General features: G+C 43.5%; 1 protein-coding gene across 1 annotated transcript; it reads right to left on the bottom strand.

Moving 5' to 3' along the window:
• Positions 1-10,394: 10,394 nt before the first annotated feature.
• On the bottom strand, positions 10,395-19,273 carry eef1e1 (eukaryotic translation elongation factor 1 epsilon 1). Its single transcript, XM_084186911.1, has 4 exons — positions 19,172-19,273; positions 18,349-18,546; positions 14,766-14,861; positions 10,395-12,064 (listed from the first exon to the last, which is right to left on the bottom strand). The coding sequence occupies exons 1-4, from the start codon at positions 19,253-19,255 to the stop codon at positions 11,921-11,923; spliced, it is 522 nt and encodes a 173-aa protein (XP_084043037.1). The 5' UTR covers positions 19,256-19,273; the 3' UTR covers positions 10,395-11,920.
• Between the last annotated feature and the right edge of the window lie 3,481 nt (positions 19,274-22,754).

The following is a 22,754-nucleotide window of genomic DNA, read 5'->3' as shown; positions in this document are numbered from 1 at the left end:
ACTACTGCGTTGTGTTCCGGTGCACTGAAGACAAGACACTGGCGTACTTGAAGGCACTTTATTGTGTACAACTCTCTCAATCTGTTCAACATCAAAGAGAGAAAATGTTCAAAACTCTACCCTCGACCAGAATCCGCCTCTCTCAGTCGAGTACAATGCAGACCGAATATAATCACATTCAAAAATACAACGAATAAAATACAACATAATTGGAAAATAAACATTGCATCTGGTGTATATCTTATGTATGTGTCATATTGCATGTTATCTCTGCCAAAAACTCTGAGCTTTTAGCCTTTACATTAATACTGTGCAACATGACATAAACCATCTTTCAAATAGGTAATACATACAGTAATATGCACGAAGCAACATGTAATCCTTCACATTTGAGCTTTTCAGTGCCATTAAACACTAATCAATACATGAAAACATTTTAAATGAACACATATTTTTAACCTGATATAGGGAATACATACCTGTTCAACATCAAAGAGAGAAAATGTTCAAAACTCTACCCTCGACCAGAATCCGCCTAACATAAAAAGAACAACGTGGGCTTCATACAAGAGGATAGAATGACGATTGCTAACTTACAGCTAAACAAAACACGAGGTTAGCTAAGTTAGCAATTTCTCAAACTCTCAAAAATAGCTAAATTCACGACACAGCTTGATTAAATGTACGTACACTCATCATATAATATACATACAAGTTACTATGTCCACTGAAACGTTTTAGTTTTAACAGGTATATCAAGTTTATATCACGCCGAAGTGAACACATACCTCTCTCAGTCGAGTACAATGCAGACTGAGAAAAGCATGACACCCCTCCGTATATAACCAAACCAACACTCTAGAGGGCGCACTTACACAACTAACTCTCCCAATATCTGTAGACTACACGAAATGCCGAACAATACAATATTTTGGTGAAATCAACTCACAAAATAAAATAAAAAATAGAAAATGAACGGTTGCAAAAATCTGTAATTCTTTGACCTGTTACACTAATATGGCAAAGATTTGCTAGCTAGCTAACCAACAACTGAAACAATGTACTGCATCGCAGTGCTAACTGTGCCACTAGATCCTGGTTCGAATCCAGGCTCTGTCGCAGCCGGCCGCGACCGGGAGACTCATGGGCGGCGCACAATTGGCCCAGCGTCGTCCAGGGTAGGGGAGGGAATGGCCGGCAGGGATGTAGCTCAGTTGATAGAGCATGGCGTTTGCAACGCCAGGGTTGTGGGTTCGATTCCCACGGGGGGCCAGTATAAAAAAATATGTATTCACGAACTGTAAGTCGCTCTGGATAAGAGCGTCTGCTAAATGACTAAAATGTAAATGTAAATGTATTTGAGAGACAACAAATGTTAATTGAGACAAAATATAGTTTACATGTTGTCAACAATCTAAGCCAACCCTGTCTTTTTTGCCACATAGTTGCGCACGTGTCGGTTTTGTTCCTAAACCAGGGGTCTTCAACTTTTTCTTGCCCAGGGACCCCCCCACCCAGGCAAACTGGCGACCCAGGGACCCTCATCATACTTTAGCAAAATAAAAATGTTTTCATATATCTTGTCTTATCATCAGGTTCATGATAATGGCAATGAGAAGTAATCAACTTTTTAAAATGAATACATTTGGTAGATAGTTTTTCATTATTTTGACCTGCCACATAATAATTGGAAATGTAAACTCTAACATAGCCTATTAGCTAGAAAGGTAACTTCAAACACATTTTCGCATAAATGCAGCTGTTTAACAGGTTAAACAAACGTTAGCCATATGTTGGCAAAAATGTATGTCCAAGCCAAGAAAACGTACCATCAGCCATTGGCACTTGCCGCACTGATAGCCTATTCGCTGTTGCTTTTTCAAAGCCTATGCCAGGTACTCCAGTGAGTGTAATTTGCTCAATATTAGGAGTTGAGAAATAAAGTTGACATCATTAGAAATAACATATTCTCCTATTTTCTACTGTAGGTATGTAATCCAACATGTGTTTATTCTGTTGTAGCTAGCGATATTTAAAAGAAAATCCACTTTTTTTTTACATACACTACCAGTCAAAAGTTTGGACACACCTACTCATTCAAGGGCTTTTCTTTATTTTTACTATTTTTTACATTGTAGAATAATAGTGAAGACATATGAAATAACACATATGGAATCATGTAGTAACCAAAAAAGTGTTAAACAAATCAAAATATATTTGAGATTTGAGATTCTTCAAATAGCCATCCTTTGCCTTGATGACAGCTTTGCACACTCTTGGCATTCTCTCAACCAGCTTCATGAGGTAGTCACCTGGAATGCATTTCAATTAACAGGTGTGCCTTCTTAAAAGTTAATTTGTGGAATTTCTTTCCTTCTTAATGCGTTTGAGCCAATCAGTTGTGTTGTGACAAGGTATACAGAAGATAGCCCTATTTGGTAAAAGACCAAGTCCATATTATGGCAAGAACAGCTCAAATAAGCAAAGAGAAATGACAGTTCATCATTATTTTAAGACATGAAGGTCAGTCAATACAGAAAATATCAAGAACTTTGAAAGTTTCTTCAAGTGCAGTCGCAAAAACCATCAAGCGCTATGATGAAACGGGCTCTCATGAGGACCGCCACAGGAATGGAAGACCCAGATTTACCTCTGCTGCAGAGGATAAGTTCATTAGAGTTACCAACCTCAGAAATTGCAGCCCAAATAAATGCTTCACAGAGTTGAAGTAACAGATACGTCTCAACATCAACGGTTCAGAGGATACTGTGTGAATCAGGCCTTCATGGTCGAATTGCTGCAAAGAAACCACTACTAAAGGACACCAATAAGAAGAGGAGACCTGCTTGGGCCAAGAAACATGAGCAATGGATATTAGACTGGTGGAAATTTGTCCTTTGGTCTGGAGTCCAAATTGGAGATTTTTGGTTCCAACCGCCGTGACGCGGTTTGGGTGGTTTGGGTGAACGGATGATCAACCCAATTGAGATGGTTTGGGATGAGTCGGACGGCAGAGTGAAGGAAAAGCAGCCAACAAGTGCTCAGCATACAGTGCCTTGCAAAAGTATTAACCCCCCTTGGTGTTTTTCCTATTTTGTTGCATTACAACCTGTAATTTAAATGGATTTTTATTTTGATTTTATGTAATGGACATACACAAAATAGTCCAAATTGGTGAAGTGAAATTAAAAAAATAACTGGAGTCTGCAACACCACTAAGCAAGGGGCACCACCAAGCAAGCTGCAACATGAAGACCAAGGAGCTCTCCAAACAGATCAGGGACAAAGTTATGGAGAAGTACAGATCAGGGTTGGGTTATAAAAAAATATCTGAAACTTTGAACATCCCACAGAGCACCATTAAATCCATTATTAAAAAATTGAAAGAATATGGCACCACAACAAACCTGCCAAGAGAGGGCCGCCCACCAAAACTCACGGACCAGGCAAGGAGGGCATTAATCAGAGAGGCAACAAAGAGACCAAAGATAACCCTGAAGGAGCTGCAAAGCTCCACAGCGGAGATTGGAGTATCTGTCCATAGGACCACTTTAAGCCGTACACTCAACAGAGCTGGGCTTTACGGAAGTGTGGCCAGAAAAAAAGCCATTGCTTAAAGAAGAAAATAAGCAAACACGTTTGGTGTTTGCCAAAAGGCATGTGGGAGACTCCCCAAACATATGGAAGAAGGTACTCTGGTCAGATGAGACTCAAATTGAGCCATCAAGGAAAATGTCTGGCGCAAACCCAACACCTCTCATCACCCGAGAACACCATCCCCACAGTGAAGCATGCTGTGGGGATGTTTTTCATCGGCAGGGACTGGGAAACTGGTCAGAATTGAAGAAATGATGGTTGGCGCTAAATACAGGGAAATTCTTGAGGGAAAACTGTTTCTGTTGTTTTGTCTTATTTGTTGTTTGTTTTACAAGAAAAAATATTTTGCATCTTCAAAGTGGTAGGCATGTTGTGTAAATCAAATGATACAAACCCCCAAAAAATCCATTTTAATTCCAGGTTGTAAGGCAACAAAATAGGAAAAATGCCAAGGGGGGTGAATACTTTCGCAAGCCACTGTATGTGGGAACTCCTTCAAGATTGTTGGAAAAGCATTCCAGGTGAAGCTGGTTGAGAGAATGCCAAGAGTGTGCAAAGCTGTCATCAAGGCAAAGGGTGGCTATTTGAAGAATCTCAAATATAAAATATTTTGATTTGTTTAACACTTTTTTGGTTACTACATGATTCCATATGTGTTATTTCATAGTTTTGATGTCTTCACTATTATTCTACAATGTAGAAAATAGTAAAAATAAAGAAAAACCATTGAATGAGTAGGTGTGTCCAAACGTTTGACTGGTACTGTATATTTTCGTGGACCCCATGCAGTACGGGGCTGCGGACCCCTGTGCTAAACAACCAACCTGTCTATAGTCTTCTCCACATGATACCAAATCCATTCAAGACTAGGCGCCTAGTACACCTGGCTTGCTAAAGATCCATATCATTGCCTTTGCAGTGCCGTAACCCCCTGTGAAATGACATTATTGCAAATAACACACCCCATTAACACCAGAGGTACAGGAATCATTCACTTGTGTGTATAGCCAGGCCATCACATGCTCACAGAAAAAGCACCCACCACGTATCTTAAGCTTGAATGAATGGTCGCAGAGCACAGCTGTGAAAGTCACAAGGGAAGTCTGCAAGGGCCGTAAGGAAGGCAAAGTTTCCCTGCCTGCAGGGACGACCGGGGAGGGTGGTGGATTGGGGGCCTGGAGGAGCACACTGGGCCCATTATGATACGATCATCTCCATACCGTTGTACGCCCGTATAACCTCCGCCATCATCCATCCAACCCATCAACAGCATCTTTGATAGCGCACCAGTCCGCCGCTGCCCTTTGGGCTTCTGGGGCCTCTGGTGCCCAGTTCAAAGCGGGCGGTTAGTGTCGATGAGTCGGGGTGGTGAAAAGCCAGCGTGTAACGAGCGTTAACGTAAGTGTGTGTGGGGGAAACATGAGATAAGACATGGGCCTTGTTGACGCTCGACCCCCCCTCCTCGGACGAGGCACAAAACTCTGGCTTTGTCCTGGCTCACTCGCGCCGTCCCCGGGTTGCAAATGTCGATTTCACGCAGGCCTCGACCATATATGTTTTTTCAAAGGAGCCAGCGATCAGCTGTGTGTCATGTGCAGTTAAATATAGCCTGACTGAGGAGCTCTCTCAGTAACCTACCCCCCAACATCCCTAGCAGTGGCTCCTTCAGCAGTGTCTGGGCTGGGGAATGGGTGGTTGACTGCAGGCCATTTGAGCCACGATGGTGGATGGCTGTAACATGTCCTGTCATTTTTCCAAGACGGACACATCTGCAGGACATCGTACCTCTTGGTGTCCCCCGGTCCTGTACTGTATGTCCGCTGGGGTTGTTGCCGGGGGTGACAACATGAACCAATCCCTGGTCGAGACTCAGGGACAGTACCCTTCAATGCTAGGAGTTCAAGACTGCCTTAAGTGAGGAATGCACCATAGGCTATTCCAAAGAGGAGCATAATCAATTTCACAGCACATGCTCACTTAAATAGACTCACTCTGTGTAATTTGGCAAATTAGGCAGTTGCAACCTTTGAGCAATCATTTGTCTTTCCTTTATCCATGGCTGTTTGACACACAGCACATTTTGCATGTTGACTGGACCAACAAAACATCACTTTTTTCCAATAATCCACAAAATATCACATTGACACATTTTTAAAAGAGAGCATGCCCAAAATATGGTCTAACCCTTCATATCAGTGACTTGAATCGCTGTACTTTAACTAACCCTTCATATCAGTGACTTGAATCGCTGTACTTTAACTAACCCTTCATATCAGTGACTTGAATCGCTGTACTTTAACTAACCCTTCATATCAGTGACTTGAATCGCTGTACTTTAACTAACCCTTCATATCAGTGACTTGAATCGCTGTACTTTAACTAACCCTTCATATCAGTGACTTGAATCGCTGTACTTTAACTAACCCTTCATATCAGTGACTTGAATCACTGTACTTTAACTAATACTCAGAGAATCAAAGAGCGACCCCTTGAAATAAGTCGATGTTTAGCAGAGCAAGCTCACTGAGGGGTAAGACTGAGACCCCAGCTGCCACTCTCTCCATGACCCATACCCCCCCCCCACCCCCACCCCCCATTATCACCCCCACCCCCCATTATCACCCCCCTCCTGGTCCTGGGACAGTCCTGCTGTGGACGGTTGTGTGTGTGTGAGGAGGTGGAGGGGGGAGAGGGAGAGGGAGAGAGTGAGAGAGAGAGTGAGAGAGAGAGAGAGAGAGAGAGAGAGAGAGAGAGAGAGAGAGAGAGAGAGAGAGAGAGAGAGAGAGAGAGAGAGAGAGAGAGAGAGAGAGAGAGAGAGAGAGAGAGAGAGAGAGAGAGAGAGAGAGAGAGAGAGAGAGAGAGAGAGAGGGGAAGTGAGCAGTGAGTGGAGCAGTCGGGTGAGCGAGCGGGCATCCCCTATGCCAGACTGCAGCTTCATGCCCCCAGTCCAGAATCAAGCCAGTGAGCGGTGAAGCCCACACACACACACTCTCTCATATATATACACACACACACACACACACACACACACACACACACTCATACATATACACACACACGGGAAACAACCAGGCATGAGTAAAAGGTGCACTTCTGGTTCATAATCATGTCCTGTCAAGGTTAATCCATTAGCGCCACGCCGGCTGGCTCCCTTTGTGCCCAGGCTATGCATTATCGCCATGCTCAGTGAGGTGAACATTGGGAACTGTCTATTGGTTTGGCTTATATGATACAGTCAACCCAGAGTTAAAATATGCCGAAGTACTGTCATTGTATCAAGTGTCTTTCGGTAAAAAGTGGAAATGCAAACTTTAAAGTAAAATGGAAGATAAACACATACTATTCCTGTAAACCCCTCCTTCATGAATATGTATTTAGACTACTGCACCAAAGGTAAGCAGATCAGTTAGGTAACACATAATTACAGTTAATCATATCAAACCTTGCCTGAGTTGTTCTCCTAAATATGAATCAGGAGTGTTTTTTTGCATTAGGGAAATGTGACAAGATAAGGAGGGAAACAGTGCTGGAAGAGGGGGATAATTTCACTCCAGGTTTAAATAAATTAGTCACCCCAAATTAAAATCTGCATTGTAATAAGGCGGAAATTAAAAATTCACAGCCGGTTGACACATATGCAGATGAGCCGAGGAGAAATGGTAATGAAGGTGTTGTTTTTGTTCCAAGGGTGGTCATTATAGGGTATCGCTGATGGCATTGACCCCCTCCTGCCCTCTCTCCACCCAGGAATGCATCTGAGGCTCACTACCATCACCATTCTCTCAGCTTATTGCCCTCGGTTCCCTGAGCAGTACCTTTTTAAAAGTACAGCCCTTGTCAAGGGGCTTCAGACACAATTACTTTTTGGTAGCCCCCCCCCCGAAGACATCCTATCAAAAACCATTAAGGCAGGAGGGCAGTCTAAAGTTAAGTGGCATAGACCTGTGGGGTAGAGAGGCAAGGGTGCATGGAGTAGGAGAGAAAATGTATACCTAATTTGCGACACATTCTTCAGAATTAGAATATGAGGGCACAGAATGGCCTCTCTGTCACCAGTGACTATGCCACAAGGCCAGAGTGCAGCCGATAAAATGTCCTGGAGGAGACAATTCCCTGGCAAAATGTATGGAGAACTAGTTCCATATTGGTAATAATAATAATGATGTGTATGTTCTTGCACCTCTACCCCACTGACTCCTAAAAGCAGGGGTCTATATAAAAAAGATCAAGACTTTCGCAGCTTTAGAACATAGCGCAGGACAAATCCACACAAGAGAACTGAGAGGTCCATTATTTGAACTTATCCAGACAAGGAAGTTTTCTATCTTCCTTGCTTCTTGCACGGTATGCACTCCTCCCATCCCCCCAAACTCACCACGTCTCTCTCAACCCTTGCCCCCAAGCCAAATCCACAACCCCCTGAACGAGCGCATGAACACACACACACACAGGAAATCTGAATGCGGCAGCCAGGAAGTGTGTGTGCAGCTGAGGCAGGTTGGGAGAGAGAGAGGGCAAGCGATGCAGGCTAATTCTGGAGCAGTCTGTCATCCGTGCCTGAGTTTAGGTGTGATCCCATTGCCCCGGGATGCACACATGTACTTCAGCACCTAGGCTGAATCAGCCGCCCCTCTCTGACTGATGAAGTGAGTGAGTGCGTCGCGTAAACTCCTCGCCACACACCTGGGCTCATTCTGCGCTCCATGGCATGGCTCTACTTGTACCCCAGAGAAAATAAACTTTGACAAGATTAGTGTTTACCTCCCTGTAGCTTGCTTATAATACAGAAGCCGCATTAAGACTCCATGCTTCTAATACAGAAGCTGAATTAAGACTCCATGCTTCTAATACTGAAGCTGCATTAAGACTCCATGCTTCTAATACAGAAGCTGAATTAAGACTCCATGCTTCTAATACAGAAGCTGCATTAAGACTCCATGCTTCTAATACAGAAGCTGAATTAAGACTCCATGCTTCTAATACAGAAGCTGCATTAAGACGCCATGCTTCTAATACAGAAGCTGCATTAAGACGCCATGCTTCTAATACAGAAGCTGCATTAAGACGCCATGCTTCTAATACAGAAGCTGGATAGAAAACCCTCAACAGAAACACTACCGTGAAAGAGACAAATACACCCAACCTTGGAATGTATCCCCTGCTTACCTCACAATTTCACACGATCCTCTGTACCTTTAGAGAGGAGAGGAAACTACAGCAAAATAAGTTTCCCAACTTGCCCTCAAGCCCTTGAAGCCTGAACCAATGACTGTACTTAACAGTGTGCAAAGAAAACTACCCCCACCCGCCTGATCATTGCCTCTGCACTTGTGTAATTGTAATTGACAATCAGATGCCATCTTTATGGGCGCATGGTAGAACTGTCACTATCTGTAAGAGGAGGATAAGGCAAGGCCTGTCACAAGCACTTACGACACGTTAATGCGCCCCCACTCAGTGTTGATTGTTTCATTTAATCAATCAGGGGAACACGTCCCGTCGGATGCGCCGCTCTCTCGATCTCATTAAGAAGACATAACAAACTATTTTTTGTGTCGACATGGCAGACTCGGACTAACACCGTGGGGTGTTATGTGACGTGAATACCCCACCACAGTTGCCTTTCATTAGGAAGATGGTACTAAGGGACCAGTTATTGAAACTGCCTGAATCTGTGGGAACCCACATCGTTTTTTACAAGTTCAGATTGGCACCATTTACTTCATGACCAGACTTATTGCCAAAACTGCTTACCTGACACAGGGTCTTGCTTGGGGAACCTGTGGCACTCCTCACTACACTTTAAAAGGTAAGACCCAGCAGAGGTGTCATTCTTTAGATAGTTGTCCGTAGGGCAACTTCACCTCACCTGGCCCTGGACTCTGCCCCCATGCCCTTCCCACAGTGAAACCGCTTGTGGCCATAAAGAGGAGTGAGTGATAGGTGGCGTCTGGTCATGACCACACACTGAGAGATGACTCCTGGTGAGAGCTGAAGTCACCAGTGAACCCTGCTAATCCACCGAGCCAATTGACCCTTGAACTATCGCTGACCAGGGGGTGGGGGAAATAAAGGCTGCCTCAGCTGCCAAGGGGGGAAAGATCTCAATGTGAGCTCATTGTGGCAGTCCACCCCTGTAGAGGGGTGAACCTCTGTCTTCAGATGACTGGGGAGAGGTTCCTACTAATTGGGCTGTCTTGAGTTACCCACTGTGGCTTCATCTATGGGTTTGTCTTGGCTTTGGTTTGATCATCAGCTGCAAAGCTGGAAGACCTAATGACACTGCCATTTTGACATTACGACAATAGTCAGTCAGCACACAAAACATCAAAGACTAATTTGAAGTTTATTGTTACACATCGTCGAGTTAGTTGCGAATCCATGAGTTAGGTCTTCAGAAAGCTTTGTATAACTTCAAAATGTGTCTACGCAGTTTAAACGCATAAAACAAAAGCCCTCTTAAGTTCAGTCTCTGCAATCTAGCTGACACCTCAAAGATAAAGCATGACATGCTGTGTTAAGCTTCTTTTCAGCAGCAGTGATATCTAAATGGAACTGAAATAAACAACAGGACAGTGGTTCTATTATGGTCCAGTAGTGCAATGTTCTTTCTTATCTAGTCACAAGGCCTGCTCAAATGACTGCAGGATGTCTGCTTTCACAAGTCTACTCTTTCTGGAACACACAGCACCTTGTTTGCTGTTGTTTAATCGATGGACCCACCAAATTAAAAACATATATATTTGAATTATAAATAAGCGATTAATAAAAAACAAAACAAGATGAGACTCATGAGATGAAGATTATCTTTGTTTCCCTTTGATTTTTATTGGCACAGGACAACCTTCTGTAGACTTAAATAACACAAACCATAGCAGTAAAGCAGCAGCCGTCATAAGGCAGGCTTATTAGGAAGAACATACCAGAAAACTAGGAGGGACAAAAAGGCCAGTTTAAACCAGTTAACAGTTTGACACATCGGATAAAGTTTTCATAATTAAGACAAAGATAACCCAACTATTTTGTTGTGCAAACACAGCGATTCAATATATATATTAGCTGTGATTCCCACTGCTGACAGAGCTAATGGCTAAATCCAGTCTGCTTGTGTGAGTGTGTATTATCACTCGGATGTTGTTGCAAAATGATTTGCCGCCCCATGGGTAAGAGGGTGAAATGACACAATGCATGGCTGACACCCAGGGCTCTAGCATTGGACAGAGGCACACTGTGGCCTCTATGGCAGCTGGTAGTCTGCCCTCTGTCCTTCAGCATCAACACACAGATTGATTCGAGTGACTCTGATCTGAACTAGAGGCTGCTGCCCACGCTGCTGGTGGAATAGCAGAGGCAGCAGCTCGGGAAACTAAGACTGAAGACTATATTCATGAGGGCGGAAAGTTGATAGTGGACCTGGGATCTGTGGAGGATGCTGAACACAGTTCGGCGGACTGGAGTTATTTTGTTTTGTTTAAGTAACATGTTGAGACATTGAAATTGCAAGAGGGACTTCTTTAAAGCGACATAGCAAACTATTAACTAATTTGTACTTTTTAATAATACTTTTTCACATTCAAGGCTCAGGTTAAAGGGAAGGTTCACCCATATTACAAAATGACATTGGTTTCCTTACTCTGTAAGTAGTCTATGGACAAGGTATTACAGCAATCTATGCTTTGGTTTAGTTTCTCTGGCACTGTTTCCACATGCTAACGTTTCAGCATTTGGGCACAAATCTCAATCAAGTCATGGGACTGATATTAGCCTATTTCGCACATCATGTCCAAATCATCCAAAGTATCTAAAATTGTTTGTGAAGCTCAACAGTTTTGGATGATTTGAACATGATGTGCAAAAAATGCTAATATCAGTCCCATGACTTGAATGGGATTTGTGCCACAAACGCTAAACCATTAGCATGTGGAAACAGTGCATGGGAAACTAAACGATGGATTGCTGTACGGAAACCAATGTCATTTTGTAATTTGGGTGAACTATCCCTTTAAGTGAAAAGACAAGAGTTGCTGACAGGTATCAGCAAACCCTACTGCCATTCATCAGCAAGAATGCTCTCAGGGAGCCAGTTTCAGAAAGCAGCGCTAGAATATCCCTACACCTTGACACTGACAGCATCTGCAGTCATAAAAAAAACAGAGACTCCGAACAACAACAAAAAGACATCAAACGTCTCGAAGGCGAGGGAGGGACCGTAGTGTTGGGTAGGTGGGGATGATGAGATGTCAGCACCACCCTGTGTACCCCCCAAGTCCGCCCTGGGCCATCCTGGCAGCCAGCAGTGCACCCTGACAGGGGACAGGAGACCTCAGTGGTGGCCGCTGGTGTAGACTCTGTTCCTCAGGACCACCACGGGGGGCAGGTGGTGCCGGATGCCGGGGTAGTGCTGGACGTGATTGAACCACCTCGTCATGTTCATGTACTTCTCCTTCTCCTGGACGGCCAGGTCCACCTAGGAGAGACAGGGGGTCATTCATTTTTATCACTGATGATCCATACTATACAAATCTGACATTGTTTAAGGTTGAGAATGACACTACTGTCACATTACAAGGCAGGCGGGAAAATAAAATGTCTAGCAATGTTATGAATCTCCATTTATATTTAGCAAATGCATCTTTCTGGCTATAACTAGCTAGTACCAAAACTAATGAAGCAACTCTACTTGTAACTTAAGTCACATTTCTTTCCCCACAGTCTCCTGAGTGGCGCAGTGGTCTAAGGCACTGCATCGCAGTGCTAACTGTGCCACTAGAGATCCTGGTTCGAATCCAGGCTCTGTCGCAGCCGGCCGCGACCGGGAGACTCATGGGCGGCGCACAATTGGCCCAGCGTCGTCCAGGGTAGGGGAGGGAATGGCCGGCAGGGATGTAGCTCAGTTGATAGAGCATGGCGTTTGCAATGCCAGGGTTGTGGGTTCGATTCCCACGGGGGGCCAGTATAAAAAAAATATATATATGTATTCACTAACTGTAAGTCGCTCTGGATAAGAGCGTCTGCTAAATGACTAAAATGTAAAAGTAAATGTAAAACAAGTGTACAGTTGAAGTCGGGAGTTTACATACACTTAGGTTGGAGTCATTAAAACTCGTTTTTCAACCACTCCACAAATTTCTTGTTAACAAACTATAGTTTTGGCAAGACGGTTAGGACATCTACTTTGTGCATGACACAAGTAATTTTTCCAACAATTGTTTACAGACAGATTATTTCACTTATAATTCACTGTATCACAATTCCAGTGGCTCAGAAGTTTACATACACTAAGTTGACTGTGCCTTTAAACAGCTTGGAAAATTCCAGAAAATTATGTCATGGCCTTAGAAGCTTCTGATAGGCTAATTAACATCATTTGAGTCAATTGGAGGTGTACCTGTGGATGTATTTCAAGGCCTACCTTCAAACTCAGTGCCTCTTTGCTTGACATCATGGGAAAATCAAAAGAAATCAGCCAAGACCACAGAAAAAAAAACTAGACATTCACAAGTCTGGTTCATCCTTGGGAGCAATTTCCAAACGCCTGAAGGTACCACGTTTATCTGTACAAACAATAGTATGCAAGTATAAACACCATGGGACCATGCAGCCGTCATACCACTCAGGAAGGAGACGTGTTCGGTCTCCTAGAGATTAATGTACTTTGGTGTGAAAAATGCAAATCAATCCCAGAACAACAGCAAAGGACCTTGTGAAGATGCTGGAGGAAACAGGTACAAAAGTATCTATACCACAGTAAAACGAGTCCTATATCGACATAACCTGAAAGGCCGCTCAGCAAGGAAGAAGCCACTGCTCCAAAACCGCCATAAAAAAGCCAGACTACGGTTTGCAACTGCACATGGGGACAAAGATCGTACTTTTTGGAGAAATGTCCTCTGGTCTGATGAAACAAAAATAGAAATGTTTGGCCATAATGACCATCATTATGTTTGGAGGAAAAAGGGGGTGCTTGCAAGCCGAAGAACACCATCCCAACCGTGAAGCACAGGGGTGGCAGCATCATGCTGTGGGGGTGCTTTGCTGCAGGAGGGACTGGTGCACTTCACAAAATAGATGGCATCATGAGGAAGGAAAATTATGTGGATATATTGAAGCAACATCTCAAGACATCAGTCAGGAAGTTAAAGCTTGGTCGCAAATGGGTCTTCCAAATGGACAATGACCCCAAGCATACTTCCAAAGTTGTGGCAAAATGGCTTAAGGACAACAAAGTCAAGGTATTGGAGTAGCCATCACAAAGCCCTGACCTCAATCCTATAGAACATTTGTGGGCAGAACTGAAAAAGAGTGTGCGAGCAAGGATGCCTACAAACCTGACTCAGTTACACCAGCTCTGTCAGGAGGAATGGGCCAAAATTCACCCAACTTATTGTGGGAAGCTTGTGGAAGGCTACCCGAAACGTTTGACCCAAGTTAAACAATTTAAAGGCAATGCTACCAAATACTAATTGAGTGTATGTAAACTTCTGACCCACTGGGAATGTGATGAAATAAATAAAAGCTGAAATAAATCACTCTACTATTATTGACATTTCACATTCTTAAAATAAAGTGGTGATCCTAACTGACCTAAGACAGGGAATTTTTACTAGGATTAAATGTCAGGAATTGTGAAAAACTGAGTTTTAATGTATTTGGCTAAGGTGTATGTAAACTTCTGACTTCAACTGTAATTGCTAGCTGAAGAGACACCATAATAATGTGAACATATTAGACAATCCTGTTTCAGGTTCGTTGTGAGGCTGCCCAAGCCTGGTCTAACATAGCTCTACTGTACCTGAAATAGAGTCTAAAATCATGCCAGTTGGGTTCGATAGCTATGATAGTCCCCCCCTGAACTGAACTTCAAACAAATAGAATGAGGAACTGGGCTGCTGACTGACCTCTGTCCTGAGGTTAACCGCTGTGATAAAAAACTAAACTGACTCCCTTGTGCCTGGTGGCAACGATCCATCTCCGCCACAACCGCTGACATTTCTCAACATGTGATCCAGTTTCTCTCTGTCAGCCTCCAGGGGCCAACAAACTTCTTCCTTGGCCTGGGCTAAAGACATCATTTTGCGCCTCATCTTTTCTGCTTGTGTCAAGTTTCCTTTCTCATGCCCTTTAACCATATGACTCTTTTAATTGTGAGCTCCGTTTGACAGACTTACGATGACGTGATGAATTCCGTAGTACATGAGTGTGTCGGCTAGGGTGAACTGATTTCCTGCCAGGTAAACCTTGTCTTCTAGATAACTGTTGAGGTCCTGCATGAGGAAAAAAATAAAAGTAAATTACTTTTGGTGGATCATTAGGTTAATTAGAATTGCATATTTGACAGAATTTCACAGATCCTCAGTGCAGTCGGAAAGTATTCAGACCCCTTCCCTTTTCCACATTTTTGTTACGTTACAGCCTTATTCTAAAATTTATTAAATTAGTTTTTTTCCTCATCAATCTACACACATAATGGCAATGCGGAAACTGGTTTTTAGACATTTTAGCAAAAATAAAACCTATTCACATAAGTATTCGAAATTGAGCTTAGGTGCATCCTGTTTCCATTGATCATCCTTGAGATGTTTCTACAACTTGATTGGAGTCCACCTGTGGTCAATTCAATTGATTGGACATGATTTGGAAAGGGACACACCTGTCTATATAAGGTCCCACAGTTGACAGTGCATGTCAGAGCAAAAACCAAGCCATGAGGTCGAAGGAATTGTCCGTAGAGCTCCGAGACAGGATTGTGTCGAGGCACAGATCTGGGGAAGGGTACCAAAAAATGTCTGCAGCATTGAAGGTCCCCAAGAACACAGTAGCCTCCATCATTCTTAAATGGAATAAGTTTGGAACCACCAAGACTCTTCCTAGAGCTGGCCGCCTGGCCAAACTGAGCAATCGGGGGAGAAGGTCCTTGGTCAGGGAGGTGACCAAGAACCCGATGGCCACTGACAGAGCTCCGAAGTTCCTCTGTGGAGATGGGAGAACCTTCCAGAAGGAAAACCATCTCTGCAGCACTCCACCAATCAGGCCTTTATGGTAGAGTGGCCAGACAGAAGCCACTCCTCAGTAAAAGGCACATGACAGCCTGCTTGGAGTTTGCCAAACTGCACCTAAAGGACTCTGAGACCATGAGAAACAAGATTCTCTGGTCTGATGAAACCAAGATTGAACTCTTTGGCCTGAATGCCAAGCGTCACGTCTGGAGGAAACCTGGCACCATCCCTACAGTGAAGCATGGTGGTGGCAGCGTCATGTGGGAATGTTTTTTAGGGGCAGGGACTGGGAGACTAGTCAGGATCGAGGGAAAAATTAACGGAGCAAAGAGTACAGAGAGATCCTTGATGAAAACCTGCTCAGGACTTCAGACTGGGGCGAAGGTTCACCTTCCAACAGGACAAACATTTTAAGCACACAGCCAAGACAACGCAGGAGTGGCTTCGGGACAAGTCTCTGAATGTCCTTGAGTGGCCCAGCCAGAGCCCGGACTTGAAACCGATCAAACGCTCCCCATCCAACCTGGCAGAGCTTGAGAGTATCTGCAGAGAATAATGGGAGAAACTCTTCAAATACAGGTGTGCCAAGCTTGTAGCGTCATACCAAAGAAGACTCAAGGCTGTAATCGCTGCCAAAGGTTCTTCAACAAAGTACTGAGTAAAGGGTCTGAACACTTATTTAAGTGTGTTCACTTTATTTTTTATAAATTTGCTAACATTTCTAAAAACCAGTTGTTGCTTTGTAATTATGGGGTATTGTGTGTAGATTGATGACGAAAAAAAAAAAAACTATTTTATCCATTTTAGAATAAGGCTGTAACGTAACAAAATGTGGAAAAAGTCAAGGGGTCTGAATACTTTCCGAATGCACTGTGGAGACATACGCCTACAAACAATTGTCTTGAGGACCACAGTCAGAATCACTCCAATGTGATTCTTGACATTATCTAAGCATTTTTTTTTTTTTATCATAACAACCAGATTAGACATTTGAATCTGAGAAATGTCTCAAAAGTTGACCAAGGAATTTAATCAACTATAGAACATTTATTTTAAAGAGGAAAAACAATAACCAAACTTTCAGCAATGGGGTGATAATGACATATCCACAGTTAAAGAGACAAAATATCAAAATAAACATCTTTAACAGTCAAAATAGTTGAAAACTAAGATGGTGGCTGGTGGAGCCAACCCAGGCCTGAGATCTATTTAACCTATATATCTGGGAGTGCGTGACGCGCACATATGAGTGGAGAGCGCTGTATCTGTATGTGAATAATGAGCGACCTGAGGGGGAACACGTATTTACCTGCCGTGGCATGGCATCCCCAAAACTCTGGCCACTCCGGCTAGCGCAGATGCCTTACAAGTGGCCCACTCCTCTCCCAACTGACTTGGGCGCCTGCAAATCTAATGAACCTTCCACAAACTGGATGGACTAAGCACACAGGGGCTGTGTGTGTGTGGTTGTGCAGGTCCCAAGGGACGGAACCATCTTTAGCACTTGTACTGCACATACAGCGTCTTGAGGGCTAATGGAGTTATTGTTCAGCCGGAATGTGCTGCCAAGCAAGGCATGAAGGCAGCAGTCTCCTCCGCCACAATCAGATCCCTGCCTTCCCTACAGCTACGGAAGACTGCTCCCCCTCCACCCCCACATGGAGTTCAGAACCTGGGTTCTGCTCCTCCACCATCCCCAACCACAGTCTGTCCAAGCCTTCTGATATCTCTACACTCACTGGGGATTCTAGACCTCACTACAACCCCAAGGTTGTGGGTTATAACATCATGACTATTCTACCATAGTGAAGGAAGGGCACTTTCTGGTCCCAGTGAAGAATAAGTTATTGCACAAGGTAGAACATTAGCTCCCCTGAGGACAAACTTGTTATTTTCCAAGACTTGAGGTTTTCTAAATCAACGGTATGACTAAAGCCGCCCATGAAATCGATTCCAAAGTGTAACTATTGAATTCAAATCTAAAATGTTGGCTGTTTTTCTGCACAATCAACACAAACTAGTGACACGGTAGAATTTACAAGCGCAAAAAAACAAAAACGTATGCTATTGTGGCCCGCATTGACCCCTTTCATTTCTGGGATTATTGGTGTGCTGTTAAGAGTTCTAGTGAACAGCCAGTGGGGGCACAGAGTGGGGCTCAGGGCTAACTTCTGTAAGTGGCACCATTACATTTTTTTAAAGTCCACATTCACGTCCACATTCTGGATCAGTAGGACTTCTCAGTGATGCCAAGGCGGCACGTCACCCTGACAGCCAGTGCCGAGAGCCGCCTGTCCAGTCAACCAATGGCTTCATATCCCTTTCACGCTGTCGACAGCGGCCCCCAATTAAAGACTTATATTGTAAAGTGTGTGCCCACCCTTAGCTCTTATCTACGGCTTTGCCCACCTCGGCCATGTCACTGAAGGGCCATATATCAGCCTAGATTCATATCCCCGCGCCTTAATGAGTCACACACTCTGTCAGTCTAGCCACGGCTGGTGGAGCATGGGTTGGCGAGTTTGGCTCAGGGGCTTCTCCCAGGCTCTGCTATTCTAGACCCTCTCCGTACACAGCTCACCAAGCCGGTCTATCCCATATGACAGCAATGGTAGAAAAACAGTGGGTCCACATTTACATTGGACAATGAAATGTACTTCGATATTTATTTATTTTAATTGACTTTCTAATTCTGGATGATTTGAAGTTATAAAACGTTGGAGAATAATCTTTACTATTGTTTCTGGGTCTCTACCTTTAGTATGGTCTTGATATCTTCGTTGTGGCATCCGTCCACTTTGGTGACTCTGTACTCCAGCCACTGCTGCACTACAGCCTTGTGTTCTGCTGACCCACCCAGCAACTCAGGCCGCTTGGCCTCCTGGACCAGGTGAGTGGCGATGGTCACCAAGCCAACCAGAGCTGGCCCATTAACACTCTGGAGGACAGGCACCTGGGTGGGAGAGAGAATGTCAATGTGTACATTTAGCTTTAGCTTGATAGGAATTATGGACACATAATGTCAGTGTCTGTATTGTAATGACTTGTCAACAAGATACAGTATTTCAGTGCTTAAACATGCAGTCACATTGACTACACCCTGTGACTTGTGTTTCTAACATTGTAATGAAGGCAGTTGAGTCAGTATAGCACTCCACTGAAATTTGCTATAGTTAGAGCCAGAAATCGTTGGCAACCTAAGATTGCAATCACATGGCATAAACAGGCAGCAGATTCATTCAATGTTAGCCAAGCCAGCTGGCTAATAACACAGTTTAGCTCAAACATTGATTACACATTTACTCTACAACTTATATGGGGTAAAGTTATAGCTTCTTTGTTCCTACGTGACCTGCCTTCGCTAAAATAGAACTAGCTAAAGCTAGCTAGCTAACTAGTATCTTGCTTTTCTATGGAAAGTATACTGGCATGCTAACATTAGCAAGCTAGCTAGCTAGCTTTGTAGCTAGCATGTGCTCACGACTCTTTTTAACCTAGGCTACTGTTCATGTGGTAAGCTCTATTTTATTTAGCACATATCGATAACTGTAACCGCAACCATTAGATGGCAAATTCACCTTCTTATCCCCCTGAGTACTGTATTTGTTAGGCTTTTTCAATCCTAAAGCCTTTTCTAGCGAGGATAGCTCTTTCAACGACATCTTTGTGAACGATGGGACAAGGGAGATGGCACAGGATTGGTCGAAATTACTCAGTCCTGCCCACTAGATTTAAATCGACAACATATTCAGCCAATGGTGACATAAAAAGTGGCTATTATTTTGTTTAATTACGTTGCATCAGATAAAAGTACTTTATAGTATACGAATACTATCGCCATGAATATTTCGTTACAGAATAATGTCTTTATTAGGTAGTTAAAACGTGCTTACATTATTTTAGGCTACACATGAATGATCAAATTGAGAATGTTTAATTGTTTAATTTATATATATATATATCTTAAAGTCTATCTTTCTTGATTAATCAAAAAATATTTCAGCAGAATAAAAATGGCACACAAAAAACCCCACTGAGGCACATTAAAGAGAGGTTTTCAATTGGTGTATGGATAATTCATGTTTACAAATCTTATGGTATTTGGTTAATATAAGGCATACTGTTAACTGAGGAGTTTTAATAATAAATGAAAAGCTTGTTTTGTAATGGATTTGCATGTAAGCCTACATAAAATACTAGTCTCATTTTAATTCAGTCTGATCAATTATCCTTTTCACGCCAACCCAAGCAGTACATTTTAGTCATTTAGCAGATGCTCTTATCCAGAGCAACTTATAGTAGTGAGTGCATACATTTTTCCCCAGAGGGAATTGAACCCACAACCCTGGCGTTGCAAGCGTCATGCTCTACTAACTGAGCCACACAGGACCCCAGTACTGTGCTGGCTTAGATATGTCGTTTTCCAGCATGACTTGGCTCCAGCTTATAAATGAGCAGAGGGGCGAAGATGTGTTATGTAATACAATCAATGTGTCAATATTCTTATGGGAATACACATGTTAATAGTATAGGGGTACCCTGATTTCTTATGGGAGTGCTCGGCATCTTCGGGCACTCCAGTAATTCAAACCCTTCCTACAGCTGAATCTATCAAATAATGGGAAGCATACAGGGGCCTACAATTCATAGTAACATACTTGTTTCCTCACTGCGTTGTATGAGATTTGTGGAAAATTAAATCAAAATGACAGTGAAGGTCTAGAGTTTCCCCAAGTCCTGCAGCAAGTTTGCCTCCGTGTCTCCTGGCATGTCAGTCTCCTTGCTCTGCCGTTGTATGTCATGTCTGTTTCGATTTGTACAGCCTCCTTATGACTCGTCCATAATGAAATGTCAGATGTCAATCAAACTCTGCTTATTAACTCTATGAGGGCCAGGTGTGTGTATGACATCATAGGAAGTGACGGCTGCGTTGAGGTGTCGCGTGCTACTACCTCCCATCAGTCATGTTCCTGGTTGTCACATATATTTGAGTATCCAGGTTGAGGTGATGTGGAGGGAAGTTACTCTAAACAGGGTTAAAAAAAAGCTACTGCCTGTGGTAAAAACTCTACCATGGTCCGGCTTGGCACGTTACATGTATCACCATAACATGAAGTAGAATTCATCAGAGTTTTCCTACACTGATGAACCCCTGCAACTCTTCCTCAGGTTGTTGCTGTAAATTAGAATGTGTTCTCAGTCAATTTACCAGGTTACAGTAAAATAAGGAATGAATAAATACAGTATTCCAAAAAAGCCCAATATGCAGTGAGCACATGAGATGGAAGGTAGGTAGCCTAGCGGTTACAGCATTGGGCCAGTAACTGAAAGGTTGCTAGTTTGACTCCCTGAGCTGACTCTGTGAAAAATCTGTTGCGCTGCTCTTAAGCAAGGCATTTAACCCTAACTATGCCATGGTCGCCGTCAATAATAGCTGATCCCTGGCTGTGACCCCAGTGTCTCAGGGGGAGTGGGATATACTAAAAACAAATTTCCATTTCACACCACACACTTGTACATGAGTGAAACAGGACAAATATAAGCACCAGCACCCCCTATTTGACTTGAACCTCAAACCCCATCTAGCCTAATTGTAGCAATATTATTCTAGGGCCTTTTTATGATTGAATCTAGTACGAATAGGGCCTTGGATGGAACGTTCTTGTTAATGTTTATTACCTTGCACATATCCTAACCCCATCACTACATGTGCACTTTATCTGCTATTGCAAACATTATTTTTAGAACTAATTTGGAGAAGAAAAGCTGTCCCAGAAAGCAAATTAATTATAAGAATGAGTACACAAACTATCACAAATGATTAGATGCCACAGAACAAGGTAAGGATAATTCCAGTTTTTCCCTTTTTGTTTGTGTGTTTCAGCACGTCATACATTTTTAGCCTAGTAGGGATTTCAGAAATGCATGCCTGCAGCGTTAAAGTAAGCCTCCTCTACCAAATGCCTTGGAGCTGCCACATCCTGTATGTACACAGATGTGCTGAGGACAACAATCTCCAGTTGCCGAGGACGATCTATAGCCCGTGGGATTATTTCTCATGCCGATTGTGATACATAATCCAGGGTCACATTTGTAAGAGAATATACTGCGGGGTCACCCATACTGCCGTGGGGCTTCCAGGGGCATCCGCATTCCCCAATTGTGATATCTCTTCCCCCGTTACACTGATTTGTCTGGCTTGGATGTAAGGCCTATGCAGAGCTGTCTCCCCTGCTACCATTCATAACCTGTAAGGTTATCGTCTGGATATTTAAATCTAGAGCTGCACGAGATCGTGCACAAGGATCGGTCGTGAGCAGAGACATGCATGCTGTCAGCACGGATTGTGTATTGGTGCTACCTTGGATTGCCAAGCTGGAACGAACATGGGCACAGACATAGGGCGGCTGTGTGACAATTAGAGAAAAGCCTGTGATGGAAAGAGACAGAGACTGAAATCCTACCCCAGCATCCAGTTTTTATTTTTCCTATCTGTCTCACATTTCCCCCAACACCAGAGAGAAGACAGACAGCTTTCACAAATGATTGTGGATGAACAAACCTGGGAGGTAACCTTTGTGTATATCAGTGTTAGCTTGTTGTAATAGAGCATAAAGATTTTGAGGTTCTATTACCTGGTCTTTGTAGGTTAATTCCTCCGAAATGGGCATAAACTCAGACTGTGACAAATGTAACACCTTTTACAACCTCTAAGAAAATAGTTATTTCAGTGTTCAAATGTCAGTAGTCGGCGCTGACTGCTTTCTCCTTGTTTCTGCTGGCCCTAGCAGTGGAAGGACTGAAGAGAGTCACAACCCCAGAGCTCCAGGCCTGCCTTGGGGTACCAATAAGGGACTGACATACCAACCTTCCCCCGCGCAGCAAGAACAACCCACGGCAAGAAGAAGTTGGTCCCCTCTCGTCACACACACACACACACACACACACACACACACACACACACACACACACACACACACACACACACACACACACACACACACACACACACACACACACACACACACACACACACACACACTCACACACACACACACACACACACACACACACACACACACACACACACACACACACACACACACACACACACACATATATATTTGCTAATGTGTGTTTGGGGGTGGGGTGGGGGGCTAG

This window comes from Coregonus lavaretus (assembly GCF_964263955.1).
Source record: "Coregonus lavaretus genome assembly, chromosome: 2".
NCBI lineage: Eukaryota > Metazoa > Chordata > Actinopteri > Salmoniformes > Salmonidae > Coregonus > Coregonus lavaretus.
The sequence above is the reverse complement of the archived record's forward strand: the minus strand, read 5'-3'. Positions and strand labels throughout refer to the sequence as shown.

Excerpts from the sequence above, each read along its gene's own strand:
- eef1e1 (XM_084186911.1), bottom strand. The coding sequence starts at position 19,255 with ATGTCGTTGAAAGAGCTATCCTCGCTAGAAAAGGCTTTAGGATTGAAA. Across the intron at positions 18,547-19,171 it reads GTACTCAGGGGGATAAGAAG|GTGCCTGTCCTCCAGAGTGT; the intron begins GTGAATTTGCCA and ends TCTCCCACCCAG. Across the intron at positions 14,862-18,348 it reads ATATCAAGACCATACTAAAG|GACCTCAACAGTTATCTAGA; the intron begins GTAGAGACCCAG and ends TTCCTCATGCAG.